At 39.8% G+C, this 20,870-nt stretch overlaps 1 protein-coding gene across 6 annotated transcripts in view; it reads left to right on the forward strand.

Moving 5' to 3' along the window:
- TPD52L1 (TPD52 like 1) overlaps window positions 1–20,870 on the forward strand; it is a 99,584-nt gene that overhangs the window by 51,394 nt on the left and 27,320 nt on the right. For all 6 annotated transcript variants that reach the window (XM_082669085.1, XM_082669086.1, XM_082669087.1 and 3 more), the window contains exon 2: window positions 11,723–11,838. In XM_082669085.1, coding sequence (XP_082525211.1) covers window positions 11,723–11,838 — 116 coding nt within the window. The remainder of the gene's footprint in view (window positions 1–11,722; window positions 11,839–20,870) is intronic.

Below are 20,870 nucleotides of genomic sequence, written 5' to 3' on the forward strand. Positions count from 1 at the left end.
CTTTGCTGTGCAAAAGCTTTGAAGTTTCATTAGGTCCCATTTGTTTATTTTTGTTTTTATTTCCATTTCTCTAGGAGGTGGGTCAAAAAGGATCTTGCTGTGATTTATGTCATAGAATGTTCTGCCTATGTTTTCCTCTAAGAGTTTAATGGTTGTAAGTCTTGATCATTTTGTCTTCAACACTGCAAAAAGACAGAGGCTCCCTTGACTGAATATCAGATTTAATTCATAGACATTTGAATAGTACATATGTAAAGTCATGAGAGCTAATTAAATTAGTCCACAAATATTGATATTTATGGAGAACCTTGTATTAAGAGTGTATAAAGAACCTCATAATCTGAAGGAGGGGAAAGACAATGAATTGTGCGGTTAAAATATAGCATAAGTGATAAATATCTTGAAGTCATCAAACTCTCTTTATTCTTCCCAATGCTTACCAGATAATCTTTTGCTGTTCATTTGGTTTCTCTAGTAGATTTTGTTCTGAGAAAGTAGAGAGCACAGAATTTCCCGAAAGAAATTTGGTCTTCTTGGCAAATCAATCCCCCAGAAGATTTGTTAGTGGAAACTATCATCTAAGAGGCTGATTACCACAATGTGAAGTAGTGAAATAAAATATCTGGACTTAACAGACTACAGAATATGACATCTCTCAAAGATGCAGCCAACCTGGGGATCCCAGCCCGAATGGCCAGCTGGTCTTTCACAATAATTGAAGCCGTGTCTTAATGCAAGGACATTTTCTGTAGTTAGCCCAGTTAAATGATACCACAAATCAAGCCACTCCCATGGGCCTGGGCAGCGCCACTGTAGCCATAGGGGTGCAGGACCTCTCCATCCCTCAAATTTCCACAGCTCTCAGTACCTTCAGAAGCACCCTAAAGGCGTGGGTTGGGCATGAGCCCAGGGAAGCCTTGGGTAAATGGGGCCAGTTCAGACTGTCTGGGATTCTTATCCCTGACGGTAGGTAAGAGTCCTGATCAGACCTTAGTCACAGAAATGATAATTTAGGTTTATGTGCATCCCTGATTGATTTGAGCTCCTTGAAGATGGCCTGCCCTTCAGGGCTGTGCAGTACTTATTTAACTCTTGCGTGCCGTATACTTTCTGCTAACTTTAGTATCCTATTGAATTTTGGTAACCTCATCAATACACAATGCACCTAAAAATTTTATATCAAGGGTATGTTTCCTCTTACAGTCAGAAGACAGTTACCTTGTACATATGGGTAAATGAGAAACGGAAGGAAATATTTCCATGTATTTGTTTATCTCTATCTGTAATAGCATGTCACTTCCATCTTTAGCCAATGTTAGGTTTTGGTCAGTCACAAATTTTTCTTTAGAGAGTAGAGTCTATTTTAACCAGCATCTGACTATGTGGATTATTACCTAAACAGCATATTAAAAAAAAGGGGAAAGATGGAGTATAAGAATTTAATTTAGTCGTCTACAACCTCAGAAGCATCTTTAGATAAAATACTTAGTAAAAAGCATAAAGTCCTTATTCAACTGATTAGTACACTCTCAGGCTGAGCATTACAGAGATGATCTTTTTTAGCTACATTATTAAATGACACCAAAGCTTTAGAAAATAATGCTATTAGTAGTGGTGACTCATGTGTTCTTCATATTTTAAGAAGGATAATAAAATTTTACAGGACAGTGCCTGAAATATTTTCTTCATAAACTTGTTTAACTATAAGTATAGTAATATATAGTATTATGTGTATTAATGCAATTTATAAAATGCAAGTCGTAATGTAGCTTTTACTCTATATAATATTTAGTAGTAATATATAGAATAATGTATATCATAATATAGAGAGTAATGTACGTCGTAATACATAGAGAAAGCAAAAGAGCCATTTTAGATCAATTTAAGGCACACGACATGTTAACTTGTTATTCTAGTGTTGTGGGCAACTTGGTAGGATTCTTAGAAGAGAAACTGAAGAGGAAGGGAAGAGAGGCTTTCGAGAGAGATGGAGTGGCACAAAAACATAAGAATGAATAGAACACGAGTGAGGAACACTGCATATGACAGCCTGGTGGGTTTTGAGGCCTTGGCGGGAGAATCATAGGCAGGCTAGTTGGAATCACCACTTGTAGCCAGCCGTGGAAGGTTTTGAATGCTAGTGTAAGAATTTTCAAATTTAGGCTAGAAGCAATTCCATTCCATCCATGTAATGTTTTTGCAACGGGGTTTTAACATGATGAAGGTTATGTGTTCAAAATATTAATTTGAGTGTTGTGTAGATTGGGTGGTGGAGAAAGAGACTATAAGCAAGGAGATAAAATTTAGCTAAGATTTAAATAATTTTGAGTGTGTAGTGACAAAAGCCCTAAGTCACAGCAAGCAGTATGCACAGCAAGCAGTACTGTGTCATAGCAATGAAGATTCAGAAGGATAGACAGATATGATAGATGATGAAAAGATACGCAAAGGGCATCAGGAAGACTTGGTAAGACGTAGAAAACAAGCCTGTGGTTACCAAAGGGGAAAGGGATTGGGGGAGGGATAAATTAGGAGTTTGAGATTAGCAGATACAAACTACTATATATAAAATAGATAAACCACAAGCTCCTACTGTACTGCACAGGTAACTATATTCAATATCCTATAATAAGCCATAATGAAAAGGAATATATAGACATATATATGTATAATTGAATCACTTTACACAACATTGTAAATCAACAATACTTCAGTGTTTTTAAAAAAAGAAGAGTTGGGGCTTCCCTGGTGGCGCAGTGGTTGGGAGTCTGCCTGCCGATGCAGGGGACACGGGTTCGTGCCCCGGTCCGGAAGATCCCACATGCCGCGGAGCGGCTGGGCCCGTGAGCCATGGCCGCTGAGCCTGCGCGTCCGGAGCCTGTGCTCCGCAACGGGAGAGGCCACAACGGTGAGAGGCCCGCGTACCGCAAAAAAAAAAAAAAAAAAAAAGAAGAGTTGATAGCTTGATTTTCTATTCTAGGGGATTAACTCAACAAATATTAGTTGAGCAACTCCTATATGAGAGGGTTTGGGAGATGAAAGCCCACCGTGGACTCTTCCCGGTGCTCAGCAGTGGGGGACCCTGCATATGTTAAAGCTACAGACTGCCATAGGTGGCAGCTGGGGTTTCTGTGTCACCCCCTGTCTCAAAGGCTGGAGATAGGTTATCCCACTGGCGCGTCCTACGTTAGGGTTCCAGCCTTGCTTTTAGGATGTGGGAGTGTAAAGCTCTCATTATATTGTTCTTAGCATTTGAGCCCTCTGCCAAAACTACAGGGCAAAACAAGGAAAAGCATTCAAAGCCCTATCTGCTCTACATGTGATTCAGCAATAGGCTAGATACGAGTTTCTGGTAAATGAATGAAAAGCAGTTCAAGAAGGGAGGTGCATAAGAAATAATATTTTGGTTTTTTGTGTGGAAGATTTAGTAAATGTGCAGAAGGGATTCTAATAAACAAGTTTGTCTTATAGCTTTAATTTCTACCCTCCTCAGATTAACATGTATTAGCTTTTTGTGTGTGTACTCAGAGATAATCATAAATCCAACAATAATGAGATTAGCTCAGTAGCTTTTCCCTTAGGGAATAAATGGAGATATTTTGAAGTTTTATGTTAAAAGAATGCCTGAAGCTATTTTTACCAAACATCATGAAGAAAATATAATTAAGTAATAAATATTACAGTTGTAGATTTATTATTTAAAGCATGGTGAATTTTCATTTAAGCTATTTTATTGCATTCTTTTTTTAAATTTTTTTAACATCTTTATTAGAGTATAATTGCTTTACAGTGGTGTGTTAGTTTCTGCTTTACAACAAAATGAATCAGTTATATATATATATATACGTTCCCATATCTCTTCCCTCTTGCGTCTCCCTCCCTCCCACCCTCCCTATCCCACCCCTCCAGGCGGTCACAAACCACTGAGCTGATCTTCCTGTGCTATGCGGCTGCTTCCCACTAGCTATCTACCTTACGTTTGGTAGTGTATATATGTCCATGCCTCTCTCTCGCTTTGTCACAGCTTACCCTTCCCCCTCCCCATATCCTCAAGTCCATTCTCTAGTAGGTCTGTGTCTTTATTCCTGTCTTACCCCTAGGTTCTTCATGACATTTTTTTTTTCTTAAATTCCATATATATGTGTTAGCATACGGTATTTGTCTTTCTCTTTCTGACTTACTTCACTCTGTATGACAGACTCTAGGTCTATCCAGGTCTATCTTTTTTTTTATTAAGTCCTAGGATAACTTTGTATTCTTTTTGAAAATATGCACTTCCTTTGCTGGATTTATTTCTTAATTCCTGAATATGGTGTACGCACACAAACATGCAAGATTCTTTTGTTATTTAAAAGAAATTCTGGAACTTTTATATATTTGCCAACAATTCAGGGTATGGTCACTCGTCTGAAATCACAGTTCATAATCATTTTACCTCATAGCTAACTGTACTGTTTCAGTATGTGCATGAAGCCACAGCCTAACCCAGGGGAGCGCTTGGCCAGATGCATTCAAGTACGTTGATGCCAACAGGTGATTTCATTTCAAGGTCGGAGGGGAGGCACTTTCATCCAAAGTTCATTCTTGACTTGTACTCAGCAGCATTTTGTTTACTATTCTTCAGATGGTTGTAAGCCAGGTAAAGGCATAGGCTTAGGACTCAGACTAACCTAAGTTAGAACACAGCAACTAGTAGCTGAGCCAGACTCTGAACCCAGGTCCCATGAGTGAAGGTCCCCATTAGCAAAGGCTGAGACTGGCCCACAGTGACTTCTCAGTTGGATCTGGTTCAGTTTGTTGTGTCATTCAGTCCCATATGTGGGACTTAAATGAGTCATCACTGGGTCATTGTAGGTATAGTGAAAGCAGGCGGATGGTAGCATTTGACGAGTATTTACAGACCAGGATGTCACCTGGCCAATGCAGAAGCACAATTCCTGCGGTAGAGTCATTCCTGTGAATATCTGTTACTTTTATTAAGACAGGTCTGTATATTTTGTTGCATGTACTAATGAAAGTAAAATGGGCATCTTGAAGTGCAAAATACCCCACAGCAGGTTTGCAAGATTTATTCCACCACACCTTGGTGCACATACTTGTGCTCCACACCTGACCTATACCTGTACCCCTACTACCCTTGCGCTTTGGATAGTGGGGAAGAAAAAATAGCTTTAGTTCATTCCAATACAATCATTTTTAAAGCCCCTTTAAATGGTACTTAATTCCTTAGTAAAATTACCCTCTAGCTCAGAATTTTCCTTTTTCAGCTCCCCTTTTCCGTGTCCCAGCTAAGGGGATGTCTGGTATATGGAAGCAGGAAGGGCCCACGTAGTGCCTTGGCTTCTCCTCTGGCTCTTTGGGCCACTGGGACCATGAAGTCTTCTGATGCTGACGTTTTCTGCAGGTATTACTTATGATCCTGTCTTCCTTACCTGAGTCTGGGCCCAGTAACCTTTCCAAGCGGATTCAGCTTCACTTTGGCTCTTGATGGCTGATTTCTCCACCCCCTCCACCCAGACCTCTGGCCAGGGCCAGTAACCTCCGCTCCTGCTGCAGGGGCACCAACCCTTTGCCAAGGCAACAAGTTTCTCTCTAAGTGCTAAGGGGAGTTCTGGATCCCATGCGTGGTTAACTGACTGCAGAAGAGTGAATTGGGGAACTAAGCACCAAGGGCCAAGATGCCCAACCACCCAGCACCTGTTGATAGAGATATGGCTGTGCTCCAGGTTGGTGCAGCACAGCCTGAAAGATATTTTTCTCTGGAGCGACCACTGCCCTCCAAATCAGAGTGGGGCAGGCTTCCTGTATCAGTCAGGGACCAGGAAAGAAGTAAATGGATGACATGCTCAAAAGGGGTGCCTGATTCAAGAGTTTAATGAAGGGACTATTAGAAATATAGGAAGAATTAAGGGAAACCAACAGGGCATGTTGAAGCTCCTCAGAGCAATAGCAGCAGGAAGTCAGTACAATCCCTAGGCTGGAGGACAGGGCAGGGTTCTAGGAACTTGACAAGAGCTGAGCTGTAGAAGAAAACTACTGAACAGAAGCTGTGGTCTTTGGTGGTGGAAAAATAAAACTGCACAGTGCAGCCTGGCAGGGAGAGAGGCAGTCCCTGCCCCTTTCTGTCCCACAGGGTCCCGCTGGGGCTCTGATGGCCAATGCAGAAAGGAAGCAGAAGGGTGAGGGAACCGTGTTGATGTAATCCTTAGGCCAGTCTCCCAGGCACAGAGCAGAGTGGAAGAGGATAGAGGGTGGGTCTGGAGAAGCAAACAGAACCTCCAGCAGTTTCCTCTATAAATCTTTCTGGGCCAAAACCCAAAGGGAAAGATTGGACATACACACCTCACAGCTCCTCTCCTTCTTTCTCCCTTCCCTCTTCCCGCCTGCTCTGGGGCACAGAGCAGGAGGTACGTACATCCTTGGTAAATCCTCATGCACTGTGTACCTAAGGGGAACTTCCTGGCCTGGATGTCCTGGCCTTGGCTTCTGATGTACAAAGGGAAATAAAGATGTGGAGAACATCCCCTCCTAAGAATATTGCCTATTTTACAAAACTGTTGTCTTCCTGGCAAATCCAATTTCAGATGCCAAAAATCTAAATATTAATCTTTGTGTTTCTTTTGCTCCTTTCTCTACCTCAGACAGATGGATGCCTTAGACCAGCTAGGAAAATACTATATCTTGGGGAGGCTAAAACACAAAAGAGAACATAGCACATTAATACTTTTAAAAACTGTCACCCCCAAATTTCACCAATATGTTGCTGAGGTCTGTACGGAAATTTAAACATTTTCACATATCTTATCTGATTTAACATCATTTAATCTTAACAACAATCCTGTAAGGTACCCATTTTACAGATGAGATAATTGAGGTCAAGTGTCCTCTGCTGGTTAGTGGCAAGCCCACAGGTAGGCAGAATTCCAAGTGTCCCAACTCCTGTTGTAGTCTCTTTCTTCTATGCCAGATAAAGGCGGCGTAGTCTGCACATTTGGAAAAGAGAACAAAATTCATAATGTATTGGTACCCGCTAAAAATTGTGCTTCTTGAACAGTTTTGCCCACTAATTATTGCTTTTATTAAAAATATGTTTTTAATCTTCTCTAATATCTTCTTCCATAGTAACTAGGTTACTTTATTCTCATTTTACTGCCCTTCTCACATTATCATCTGTCATTTGGTATCTCTTCCTATTTGCTTTTTTTTTCTTTCTGATTTTGACTCTTTCACTGTTTAATCACTTTTTAAAATCGAACTCCTTTTTCCCCCTACTCCTTGATTCTGGAATTATCCTTTGACCTCATGAGTGATTGCTGCTTCCCTAACGCAGTGAGTCAAAAAAATGATAGGGAACTGACATTTATTTCAAAGACAAGAGTAAAGAAGGTAGCTGGTCTAATTAGACCTGACCTAAATAGCAGCTTCTGGGCTCCAGGCAGATTTCCTGAATGGCTGCTTTCTGGGAGAGAAACTTTGAGATTCATGATGTCTCTGAGGAGTGGCATGTATGACAGATCAGAGCTGAAGCCAGTGCAGGAAATATCTCACTTTATGAGATGTATATACCTTCCCCCTGAAAAGTAGAAGCTACCTGCTGGATAAGGGGAGGTCTGTCCTTCCCTAAATTTGCTAGAAGTTTCCCAATTCACATATGAGCAATTTAAATGGATTTCGAATCTTCCTAGAATATAGGAAGATACTAAAGACGTTTGATGTCTTGAAAAGTCTAAGTGCCTGGAACTGTTGTCTGTTCCCTGGTACATGTCCTCTCATACTGTCAAGAAAGGAGAAGATGGAGAATTTAGGTTCTGGCTAAGTTTGAGCAGTATCTGCTAAGTTCCTGGGCCAGGCTGAGTTGGGGAGAAGACCAGAGTGTCTTACAGGTTCCTCCTATGGCTCTTCCCCAGCCCCCAGTGCAGGTGGGCAGCTTACCTTCTGGGCGCATCTCTTAAAACTGTGCTTGGAATTACTGCTGATTCCTGATTTAGACAGTTATCCTAGAACACTGACTAAAAATATATTGGCCACATGTAAACATAAATATTTACCAGCAAAAATAAATGACAGTGTTTAAAACCTTTTAAATGACTTACTTAACATTCTTGTACGGAGAATCTAGAGATACTCTCCTAGGTTGCTGATGTTTGCATAAAATTGGCACCACCTTTCTGGGGGATAACCAGGCAGAAGGTTTAAAAATGTCCATGGCCTTTGCCTCTGTAACCCAGTGTCTAGGAAATCATCAAGATTTTGCCTAATGACTTGGCAAGGAGATGTTCACTGCAGCTCCCCAATAAACAGGATAAATTATCAGTCATACATGAGACAAAATACTGTACAACCATAAAAATAAATAAAGGTAGATATGTGTTTTGAGACATGAAGGATATCATGTTATCCTATTGAAAAAGTAAATTAAATTCACAACAGTAAATGCATGTAAATATATACAAGAAAATGTAAGCAAATGCATAGAAGAAAGACCAGAAAGGATGGACAAGATGATCATTATTCCTGGGTAGTGTGATTAAGAGTAATTTTAATGACTAATGGGTCATTTCATTTGATTATCTTTTACAACGAACAGGTATTACTCATGAAAAAGAAATACTTAGCATTGAAATTGGTCTCCCCCACTCCTCAGAGAAAACCATGGTCCTGAATTTTTTTACTATAGCCTTGCTTGTCTTTTTACTTTTATTCCTAAACAGTACTTTATTTAGTTTGTGTGTTTGGAGACTTCATATAAGTACAGTTATACTTTATTATTCTTCTGCAACTTGTGTTTTTCACTCAGCATCTTGTTTCTGAGTTTCACCCATGTGGCGTGCATGGCTGTAGTTGACTCATTTCACTAGGGGTCGAGTTGTCTTGGTGTAAATGACCACGGTGTGCTTATATGTTCTCCTGTTGATAGACTTTTGCTGATTTACAGTTTTTTGCTATCATGAAAGTTCTTATTAATGACCTCAGGTACTGATGTATGAGTGTCTTGGGTATATCCATAGGTGTGGAATGCTGGATTGTAGGGTGTGTGAATGTTCAACTTTACTAGATAATGATACATTTTTTTCAAGTTATTTGTATCTATTTATATTTTTGCAAGCAGTGTATCAGAGTTTCCATCCTCTACATAGTCATCAACTTTTATTAATATCATCAAACTTTTAACTTTTTGCTAATCCAGTGGGTGTGAAATGTTTTAATTTGTATTTCCCGGAATATCTATGAGGTTGAGCATGTTATTCAGGATTTATTAACCACTTGTGATTTCTCCCTGTAATGAATCTGTTTGGGTTTTTTGGCCCATGTTTCTATTGGGTTATTTCCACTGTTTATGTGGGTTGGTAGGAATTCTGTTTATTCTGGGAACTAATTTTGCTAGTTCTACATCTGGGAGATATCTTCTTCCATTAGTGGCTTGTCTTTTTATTTTTCATACAGTTAGTGTTTTTGATGAAGAAACATTCTTTTTTTTTTTTTTTTTTTGCGGTACACGGGCCTCTCACTGTTGTGGCCTCTCCCGTTGCGGAGCACAGGCTCCGGACGCGCAGGCTCAGCAGCCATGGCTCACGGGCCCAGCCACTCCACGGCATGTGGGATCTTCCCAGACCGGGGCACGAACCCACGTGCCCTGCAGCGGCAGGCGGACTCCCAACCACTGCACCACCAGGGAATACCCATTCTTATTTTTTGATTAAGAATTGATTTACAATATTATATTAGTTTCAAATGTACAATATAGTGATTCAGTATTTTGATAGATTATATTGCATTTAAAGTTATTCTAAAAATATTGCCTATGTTCCCTGTGCTGTACAATATATCCTTGTATCTCATTTATTTTATATAGTAGTTTGTCTCTTTTAATCCTCTACCCCTATCTTTTCCCTCCTCCATCCTTCTTCCAACTGGTAATGACTAGTTTGTTCTCTATATCTGTGAGCTGTTTCTGTTTTATTTGTTTTATTTTTTTATGTTCCACATATAAGTTATAACAAACAGTATTTGTCTTTCTCTGTCTGAATTATTTCACTAAACATAATACCCTCTAGGTCCCTTCACATTTTTGCAAATAGCAGAATTTCATTCTTTTATATGATTAATGTTCCATTGCGTGTGTGTGTGTGTATGTGTATATATATATATATATATATATATATATATATATATATATATATATATATATATGCCGTGTCTTCTTTATCCATTCATCTGTTGATGGACACTTAGGTTGCTTCCAGATCTTTGTTATTGTAAATTATGCTTCTATCAACATTGGGGTGTATATATCTTTCAAGTCAGTGTTTTTGTTTTCTTTGGGTAAACACCCAGAGATGAAATTGATGGATCATATAGTAGTTCTATTTTTGGTTTTTTGAGGAACCTCCTTACTATTTCCATAACGGCTGCACCAATTTGCATTCCCACCAAGAGTGCACAAGTGTTTCCTTTTCTCCTCAGCAGCATTTGTTATTTGTGGTCTTTTTGACAATAACCATTCTGACAGGTGTGAAGTGATAACTCATTCTTAATCTTATCCATCCTTTCTTTCATGATTTACCCTTTTTTTGTGTCTCAAGAAATCCCTTCCTACCCAGAGGTTCATAAATATAAAGTCCCATATTGTCTTCTAAAATATTTATAATTTAATCTCTGTTAATGGTGTGAAGGTGTCCAATTTTATTTTTACTATATGGAAAACTATTTGTTCCAGGACAATTTATTAAAAGACCTTCCTTTTTCCAGAGATGTATGAATGCCAGCTCTGTCATAATTCATGTCATAAATAAAGCTTCCGTATATATGTGCGCCTGTTTACAGAGGACATATGCATTTGCGTTGTCCAGGCACTTCCCACCTCCCTCTGACAGAGTCAGTGTGGCCACAGTACTTCTTCACAGCTGCAGCTGCTCCAGATTCCGTATCTGCATATTTCCACATCGAAGTGGAAAAAAGTTTTGATACTCTCTTATCTCGAGGTTCTTTTGGACCACCTGGGAGGTTGTGAATTCTCAGGGGAAGCCCTTTTGCCCTGTCCATTTCATGCTGAGTGTCAGGCAGGCAATTTGCCTTGCAGATGCCTGTGGGGAGTGAAGGTGTTTACTTCCAGGTCACCTTACTCTCAGGGTGTAGCCCTGTGGGCAGGAGGGTCTCACCATAACCTTCTCTCCCTCCGTGGCCCTGGGCTTTGTCCTCTGCCCCCTGCATCCCATGGGACAGGAAAAACTGAGGCTGGGTGGTAAATGTAGAATTAATGAAGACTTGTTTTGTTTACATCTCCACTTCCCACTTTCACTTACTTTTGGGGATTCTTAGGATTCTTTACTTTCTTGGCAGCTCAGGACACATTTAGAAGGATTTCTTTCTTCTGGAATTTTTAGTTATTTTTCAGTGGGAGGGTCAGTCAGAGTATCTAGTTCTTCAGACCATGGAAGTAGAATTTGGCTAAATTCTTATTTTTTTATTTTTATTTTTTTTGCGGTACGCGGGCCTCTCAACTGTTGTGGCCTCTTCCGTTGTGGAGCACAGGCTCCAGATGCACAGGCTCAGCGGCCACGGCTCACAGGCCCAGCCACTCTGCAGCACGTGGGATCTTCCCGGACTGGGGCACGAACCCGCGTCCCCTGCATCGGCAGGCGGACTCTCAACCACTGCGCCACCAGGGAAGCCCTAAATTCATTTTTTAACTTGCGTTATGTTTTGCCAATCTTGCCTAAAGGTTTGTTGGAGACTGAACCACTGCAAGGAAGAGATGAAGACACAGGAGCCAGTGCTGACTTCCCTAGCATGCTCTCTGAGGAGGAAAAAGAAGAATTAAAGGCAGAACTAGTTCAGGTATGTTTAGTAATCTTCTTATTGTTGCTATGTCTATCTCCAAATCCTGAGAATTATTGTTAGTTGATATAAGTTGCATATTACAATTATGTCGTCTTTCATTTAATAAGATTTAATAAGTGATATGTTGTAAGATGATTCATTTTTCTGAGGTATTTTTGTAATGCTAATTGTCCATTATCCATTGGTGGCCATAGGAAAACAAACGGTTATGCTGCTTAAGCAACAATAATTAGTTGGAAATATGCACCTCTTACTCTTCTTAGTATCACAATGCTATGGGGACAATAAATCACTTACAAACCTATGGAATTCCTTCAAGACCTTGGTACAGTCGCAAGCTGCCTTTGAAGAGCAGTTGTTGTTTTAGGTCAGCAGCTTAGCTCAACAAATACTGTGAAAGGATTTATGTTTATAATGAAAACTTCATTCATAGAAGCAACTGAATTTGTTAAGTTGATGTGCTCTTTTTCAGAAGAATAAAGCTCCGGCGGTAGAGAGGGAAGCTGTGATGACTTTAGGCTTCATTAGAGCTTGTGTAGTTGCCGTGGGCATCTGGACCTAGAGATAAGGAGGGTGCCTGGCCTGTCGTGAAGACATCTCTTCGTTCAAGCCGTTTGTTTGTAGCACCCACTACATACACTTTGCTACCTCTTAAATACTTTGCTAGGGAGCGTTTACATTGTAGGAGGAAAGGGCAGGAGAAGGGAGCTTCTCAAGTAGAAGAAGCAGTAGAGCAAGAGGGGAAGGGGCCAGCATTCCTCCCCATTTGAATCCCTGGCCCAGAGGGTAGGAAGCTCTTGGTCCAGCTGGAATCAAGGCTTGTCTTCTTCCTCTGGCCTCTTCTACAGGCTGGAGACACAGCTTTAAATTAAGCTTCACCCTGCTGTGTCCACCCCAGACTCTCCAAGCTCTAAGGTTCTGACAGTGTGTGTTTATGACAGCTCATAATAATACTAAAGACATTTCAGGTGCTTTCGTAAGACACACCCTAGAATAACCTCATGATAAAATGAAGGAGCAGCTTGTTCTTCTAGTACAGCAGAAATTATGTTAGTAAGGACAGTGCCTCAGATCAAATAGCCTGGTTCTTTAGCTGGACCTGTCTGTGGCCACTGATCCAGAGCCACCTCGTTTATTTCAGATTGGCCACACCTGCCAGAGTGCATGGACCAAAGTCAACCTAAACAGAGAATATCTGAGCTCCACGTTTTCTTAGGGCCTGGAATCCTGGATTATGACTTGCTCCTGTCAGTTGTGTTGACTAAAGTTATATTGTGCAGACTGTCATCAGCTAACTGATTCTAAGCTGAAATTTAACTTCTTCACTGTTATCATCCAAGTTTAAGTTCATACACAACCTCTGTAACAGACCAACTTTTATAAAATGACTTGATTTTTCTCAGTTCTGGGATTACTGGGATATATACACATACACACACACACACACACACGTATATACATCTGTGTTTTTTGTGTGCCTGCATGCTGTATTTTCTAAACTTTCAACAATGAGCAAGTATTATGTTTATAATCAAGAAACAGTAAGCCTTGGTTCTCAATGGATGCCCCCATGAATATAAAAACCAGTGTTTTCACACATTCTTGTCTCATTTGGCCACATTAATGACCCTCCAGTGTGTCTCATTCCTAAGACTTTTTGAGCCTGACTTCTGAAAATAACACCAGACTCCTTGTTACTTTGTCACGTTACCAGGATTGATGTTTTCATCCTTTAGGATGCATTAGCCTCCATGCTTCCTGTCTCTTATTTCTGGATTCCTCAGGGGTGGAGAAGCACCATGTCTTGCCAAAGGTAGCAGTGTAACCTCTAGGGGCACTGGGCACAGCTGTTTGCCTCAGGCCCAGCAAAAAGCAAAGGAGGGGATCTTTGCTATTTTTCCTCTTCACATGTCCATTTCTTCTCCCTCCATCTAGGTCACCTCTGCTTTCTGCTCATTATTCTCTTAAATCCACTTTCTCTGCCCTTTCACAGCGTACGTGCGCGCACACACACACACACACACCACAAATTAGGTTCTTTCAGATCACACATGCATTCAGATTACCGTAAATGCTAGGGTTTAATTGCATCAAGGACATCTCAGCAGTCCCACGGCTGGCCCTATGAAGAACTGAGACATCGTGCAGACAGCTCAGCTTCTCTGCCTCAATTCTCCACAGATATTCCTCTGGGGCCCCTGGTCATAAGCAACCCCTCTCTCTGTTTGAGGGAAGATCCTACTGGGTCTGTTAGGCACTTGGGTAACAGGACACCTCACAGGTCAGCCTATTAGACTGCTTTTGATTCAGGCAGTCAGTTGTGGCCGTGATCCAAAGCAAGAGCTTCGTGTAGGAGGACTTCTTACGTCTGATTGCTTTGCTTAGAGGGGTCTTGGGGTGTTCCAGGCACCCGCTCTCCTCTTCTGTACACTCCTCTCCCTCGTTTCCTCAGATTCTCCTACTGTTTGCTGACTGTGCTGGATCTCCGCCCCACTGCTTTACCCTGCACTGTTTTGTGGTCTGTATTCTCATGAGGGCGCCCTTAGACTTCAAGCGAGCCTGTAACCCCATTCAGCCACACAGCCAGCACATTGCTGTGCTTACCAAGTGCTGGCAGAAGGAAGACCCGTCCTTGCGGGGAGAGATATAAAATAAGCCAGTATTGTCCAAGGGGCTACATCTTAGCTGAGGTCTGCATCTTAAAAGAGTAATCTGTCGTTAACACAGTTCAGTCTCAAGTTTGTTATTATGTTCACGCAATATGTGTGTTTTTAAAAGTTCCTTCAATGCGGGGCCAATATCACTTCTGGTCTGGTGCAGTAGTTTGTGCACAGAAGGTGCGCAATTAAGATTTATAATTAACTTGAATCATAGCACCAACAAACATTTATATTTGTGAATACTGGAAGAAGAATATATATTTTTTTACAAATCTTGTCAATATATAAAGAAATATTATTTTGTTTCAGATATTTGTTCTCATTAGTCTTATTACCAGCTGCTCCTAACATCTTTTCTGAGGTTTTTATGCATCTATTCTGTGGGTTGTTTTTTCCATTCTCCCTTTTTAGATAAACTTGCTCAATACTTCTGTGCTACTAACATCCCACTGCCACTTTCATTTCGCTAAGCTGCATTTGATGCTCAGTATTCTATAATGTGGCTTACCTTTTGAAAAGGATGAAGTGTTAGCATTAGAACCATAAATTTATGATTATATAACAATCAAGTACTGCCAATGTCCCCTAGATAAAATGACTCAAGAAAAATGGGCATTAATAGGAGTAGCAAAAATACCAGACAGCATCATCAAGTAGGCAATGGCTGTTGCTCAGTGTGTCGTTCCCCAAGAAAAGCACACAGTGCCCTCAAGCCACCCGTCTCTTAGCCTTTCCAAAGAAGTGCCCTAAGCTCTTCCTTCCTCTCTCAGTTTTTTTCCTTCAAGACTTTCATTTTTTCTGGACTGAGCTAGTGAACAACTAAAGTCTTCACAACCAATACTGTCTTATTGTAACAGCCTCTGTGTTAATCAGGGTTCTGCAGAGAAGCAGAACCAATAGGATATATATTTGTATATAGAAAGAGATTTATTATAAGGACTTAGCTGATTGTGTAGCTCCAGTCTGAAGGCCTAGGAAGAGCCAATGTTACAGTTTGAATCTGAAGGCAGGAAGAAACAAAAAAACAAACAACAACAAGACAAAACAGTGGCCCATCTCAAAAGCAGACAGGCAGATAGAGTTCCCTTTTACTCAAGGGAGGGTCAGCATTTTTGTTCTATCTAGGTCTTCAACTGATTAGATGAGGCCCACCCACTTTGGGAGAGCAATCTGCTTTACTCAGTCTGCCAATTCAAATGTTAATCTCATGCAGACTGACCCTCACAGACACACCCAGAATAATGTTTGACCAAATGTCTGGGCACCCCATGGCCTCTCACACCCTCCCAGATATTATTTGCATTTTAATTTTAATTCTTCCATATTCTTAGCCAAGGCAGGAGTAAACCAGGAGAAGTGGCAGGACTTGAAGCAGTGTGTACAAGAGACCAAATGCTCTTACTCCTAAACATCATACTGATACTTAATAGTTTATAAAAGTATTTCTTTTTCTGGATTTAAGTTAGATATTTTATGTAATATAGCAGATTAAATAGAAAAGTAAGTTTTCAATCTTCTAGTATAAATTTCATATTGAAGCTAACTCATTACTTAATTTATAATTTTTTTCACTTTTTATTGAAATAAATTGGCATAACATAAAATTATTTTAAATTGAACCATTCAATGGCATTTAGAAACTTACAGTGTTGTGGAACTACCACCTCTGTCCAGCCCCAAAACATTTTAATCGTCCCAAAAGGGAACCCCATACCCACTAAGCAGTTGCTTCCCATTTCTCTTTCTTCTCTGCAGCCATCAGCCTGCATTCTGTCTCTGTGGGTTTAGCTAGGTATTTCATGTAAATGGAATCATACAATATGTGACCTTTTGAGGCTGACTTTATTTCACTTAGCCTAGTGTTTTTGAGGTTCACCTGTGTTGTAGCTTATATCAGTACTTCATTCATTTTTACCACTGAATAATATTCCATTTTATGTATATACTGCAATTTGTTTATCCATTCGTCCTTCGATGAATATTTGGGTTGTTTTCACCTTTTGGCTATTGTGAGTAGTGCTGTTTTGAACATGCATATACATGTATTTGTTTGAGTACCTGTTCTCAATTCTTTGGAGAATATGCCTAGGAGCAGGAGTGCTGTGTCATATGGTAATTCCATGTTTAACTTTTTGAGAAACTGAGAGACTGTTTTCCACAGTGGCTGAACCATTTTTCATTCCCACCAGCAATGAACAAGGGTTTCAATTTCTCCACATCCTCACCAACACTTCCATTCCTATTCATTCATATCTGAGTAATCAAGTTGAAATATCTAACCTTGTGCATAAATATTTATCCTATAAGAAGATCTTCTGGGCTTCCCTGGTGGCGCGGTGGTTGGAAGTCCGCCTGCCGATGCAGGGGATGCGGGTTCGTGCCCCGGTCTGGGAAGATCCCACATGCCGCGGAGCGGCTGGGCCCGTGAGCCATGGCCGCTAAGCCTGCGCGTCCGGAGCCTGTGCTCTGCAATGGGAGAGGCCACAACGGTGAGAGGCCCGTGTACCACAAAAAAAAAAAGAGGATCTTCTAAGGGGTCAAGAAAGCAAAGAACCAGACTATCAGTTTCTAGTGAAGATATGATTAATTTAAAATTAAAGGGGAAAGGATATCTTAAATACTTTAATTGATGATTTACCTGCTCTCCAGCTCATTCCAAAACGAATTTGATATGGCTGCAGAGGTACTTACAATGTAGAATTTGCATACTACCTGCATCAGAATAACTGGGGGTGCTTGTTAAAAAATATATGTAGGCTGGCCTCACCAAATTTGAGATATCAGAATCTTAGGGCATTAAAAGGGGCCTACTTCTGGAATCTGCATTTTGAATGTGCTCTCTGAGTGACTTATATATAAACTGAAATTGAGAACCACTGGTGTAACTAGGCTAGAAATTCTCATTAGTCAAGTAAGTGAATGAATCTCACCAGGATTGTCATTTAAACCATTTGTGATTAAAGGCCTTTCTGCTGCGTCAGGACTCTCTGCTCTTCTGAGAGAGATGAGATTGGCCATTTTCAGTCTGGCATGTTAATGTAATTTAAGATTATCTGTTTTTTCACCTTCTGGGTTTTGCTTCATAGATATTTTGGCATAGATTTAGATCACTGATAAATAAATGAAAGTTTTAAGAAGTGTGAGCCTTACATTTTATTGAAATGGTGAGACTTTCATTATACAACCTGACAATAGACCCAGCAGAGTAACTGAGTTCATGTTTCCATCATTAGAAGTTTTTTCTCTACAAATGCCTTTTAACGTATGCTTCGATTTTTAAATTATTAGGTGTGGAATTTTATCTTTCTTTAGGATGTTGTTTGGTAAATTGGTCACTGCAATGTTTCTAGCACTTTTTGGGATCGTGGATTTCATTAGAAAATTGTGAATACTTTACCCACTCCTCCCACCCCCAAATAACTAATGAATATCTTACTCTCCCCCATAGTTTTGAATAAATTTCTGGGGTTCCATAGATATAAGATTGAGAATACCAGGATGTTTAAACCTCTTTCTTCTTCTCTACTTCTTTAATTTCTTTTTGCAAGTTAAAAAACTTCCCATTAATTTTGTTACAAGTTGGAAACTACAGTAATACCTGATATATGTACAAAACCAGATTCCTAGTCATTTCAGTCACCCAAACTGAAAGAAAGCCAAAAAGGTCTTTCTAATACAGAATAAAAGGCTGAAATGAAGCCCACGTATTTTCTATGGTAAGAGAGATAGAGATACAACCTTGAGAAATCTTAGGCAGCAAACTAAATGCAGAAGAACACATTGACAAAGATGAAAAAGTGGAATATAACATGAGAGCAAAGGATAGAAGGGTTTGACATTAAAATGACAGTGTCTGGGCTTCCCTGGTGGCGCAGTGGTTGAGAGTCCACCTGCCGATGCAGGGGACACGGGTTCATGTCCTGGTCCGGGAAGATCCCACATGCCGCGGAGCGGCTGGGCCCGTGAGCCATGGCCGCTGGACCTGCGCGTCCGGAGCCTGTGCTCCGCAACGGGAGAGGCCACAACAGTGAGAGGCCCGCGTACCGCCAAAAAAAAAATAAAATAAATGACAGTGTGTTCTCATTTAATGGAAAGACTAAAAACATGATCCCCTTTGCTGGTCCCTAGGTACACTCCTTATGCAGTAATGAGTATATGTCTGCATACTGAAGACTCTTGCTCATCAAGAAAAGACAGGGTGCTATTGATTATAACATGTTTATGAAAGGTGAAATTCATTTCAGAAAGATTTCCATGAACATAAAAGAAATGTTCCATAACCATAAAAAAAATGGATAATGTTAGATTACTAGGACATTTTGCTGATATTAAAAGCTCCAAGATATTGTTCTTTTCTACTAGATTATTTAAGATGCTTGATTCAGTATTTCTGCCTGTTTTGCTTAAGTGATTTTTTGTGAATACGAAGGTTTACAATGCTATTTTTGTCTGTTCACCATTGTGGTAAAATCTTCCTTGCTCTAATAAAAAGGACTAATTTTTGCAAAGGTAGCTGTCATTGTTGAGATGTGTTTTTTAGCAGCTACGTCTCTGGTGACCCACGAACACATTTGCAAGATGACTGACAGGCTTAGTGATGCTCCTTGTGGTCAGAAGTAGAGTGACACTTAGAATGTAAATGAGACACAGATCTCCATTAAAAAAAATAATAATCTCGTAAAGTGTCAGGCACTTTTTTTTTTTTACCTCTGTGCGTGTGGGATACTAAGGGAGTACTATTGATTCTCTTCTGGTTTCACAAAGAAAGTCACAAATATTTATACTTTTCAGAAAACAAAGATGTAAATTTAAGCAATATTACCAGGGCAATATGTTACAGAGTGTGACAATGGAATAAAGTATGATACCTGGAATCAGAGACTTTGAGGAGGTACCAAATTATTTTCACAAAATATAGCAGTGCTCTCTAAAATCTGGGTATTTTACAGAACTCCTTTATTAGAAATTAGATTTGCAAGAGCAATTTTTTCATGACTTATTTATTTTATAACAGGAAGTTTATACTTTTTGATCCCCTTCACCCATTTCATCCACCCCCCTCCCTTGCCTCTGGTAACCACCAATCTATTCTCTTTATCTATGGGGTTGGTGGTTTTTTTGAGATTCCACATATAAGATCATACAGTCATATGGTATTTGTCTTTCTCTGTCTGACTTCTTTTACTTAGCATATTGCCCTCAAGGTCCATCCATGTTTTAAATGGCAAGATTTCCTTCGTTTTAATGGCTGAATAATATTTCTGTATGTGTGTGTGTGTGTGTGTGTGTGTGTGTGTGTGTGTGTGTGTATGTAAAATATCTTCTTTATCCATTTATCTATCAATGGACACTTAGGTTATTTCCATATCTTAGCTATTGTTAATAATGCTGCAGTGAACATGGAGGGGGTACATGTATCTTTTCTGAGCTAGTGTTTTTATTTTCTTTGGATAAATCCTCAGAAGTGGAATTGCTGGATCATATGAGAGTTCTATTTTTAATTTTTCAAAGAATCTCCATACTGTTTTCCATAGTGTACAAGAGCAATTTTATGATGCTGGAGAGATTTACTGTTCTGCTAACACAGGGGAAACAGGAGATACACCAGTACAAAGACTTCTACATGAATGTTAATAGTAGCTTTAGTTGCATTAGCCAAACCCAAATATCCTTCAGTAGTTGAATAGAAAACAAACTGTGGTATATCCATACAATGGAGTACTACTCTGCAGAAAAAAGGAAAAGCCATTGATGATGCAGCAACATGGATGAATCAAATGATTTCAAATTATTATATTGAATGAACAAAGTCAGGCAAGAATGAGTTTATACTGTGTAGTTCAATTTATATTAAATTCTAGAAAATACAAACTAAACTCCAGTGAAAGATCAGTGACTGCCTGGGTGAGGGAAGAGAGAAGGGAGGGAGGAATTACAAAGAAGAACTAGAAAACTTTTGGAGGTGATGATTTCTTTACTATGTTGATTAAGGCGATGACTTCAAAGGAGTATACATATATCAAAACTTACAGATTGGACACTTTATGTGTGTACAGTTTATTGTATGTTAATTACATGTCAGTTAAGATTGTTAAAAAGAAAAATCAACACAAATCACTCCCTTGCATACATCCTCTCCTCCCTTGTTCATTCTCTCCTGAGGCACCACCTTGGCAAACCACAACATATGCTAGGTGTGGTTGGCAAAAAATAAACAACACTGACTAATAACACTTTAAAAGAACTTGTTAGGCATAGACTACAAAAACAGTCTTTTGTTCAAAAATTATATCTATGTATAATTTTAGAAAAACGTTTGGATGATTAGAAACCAAAAAAATTAAGCAGTGGCTGTTTCCTAGTAGATTA

The sequence above is a fragment of the Grampus griseus genome (genome assembly GCF_964374135.1).
Source record: "Grampus griseus genome assembly, chromosome: 13".
Lineage (NCBI taxonomy): Eukaryota > Metazoa > Chordata > Mammalia > Artiodactyla > Delphinidae > Grampus > Grampus griseus.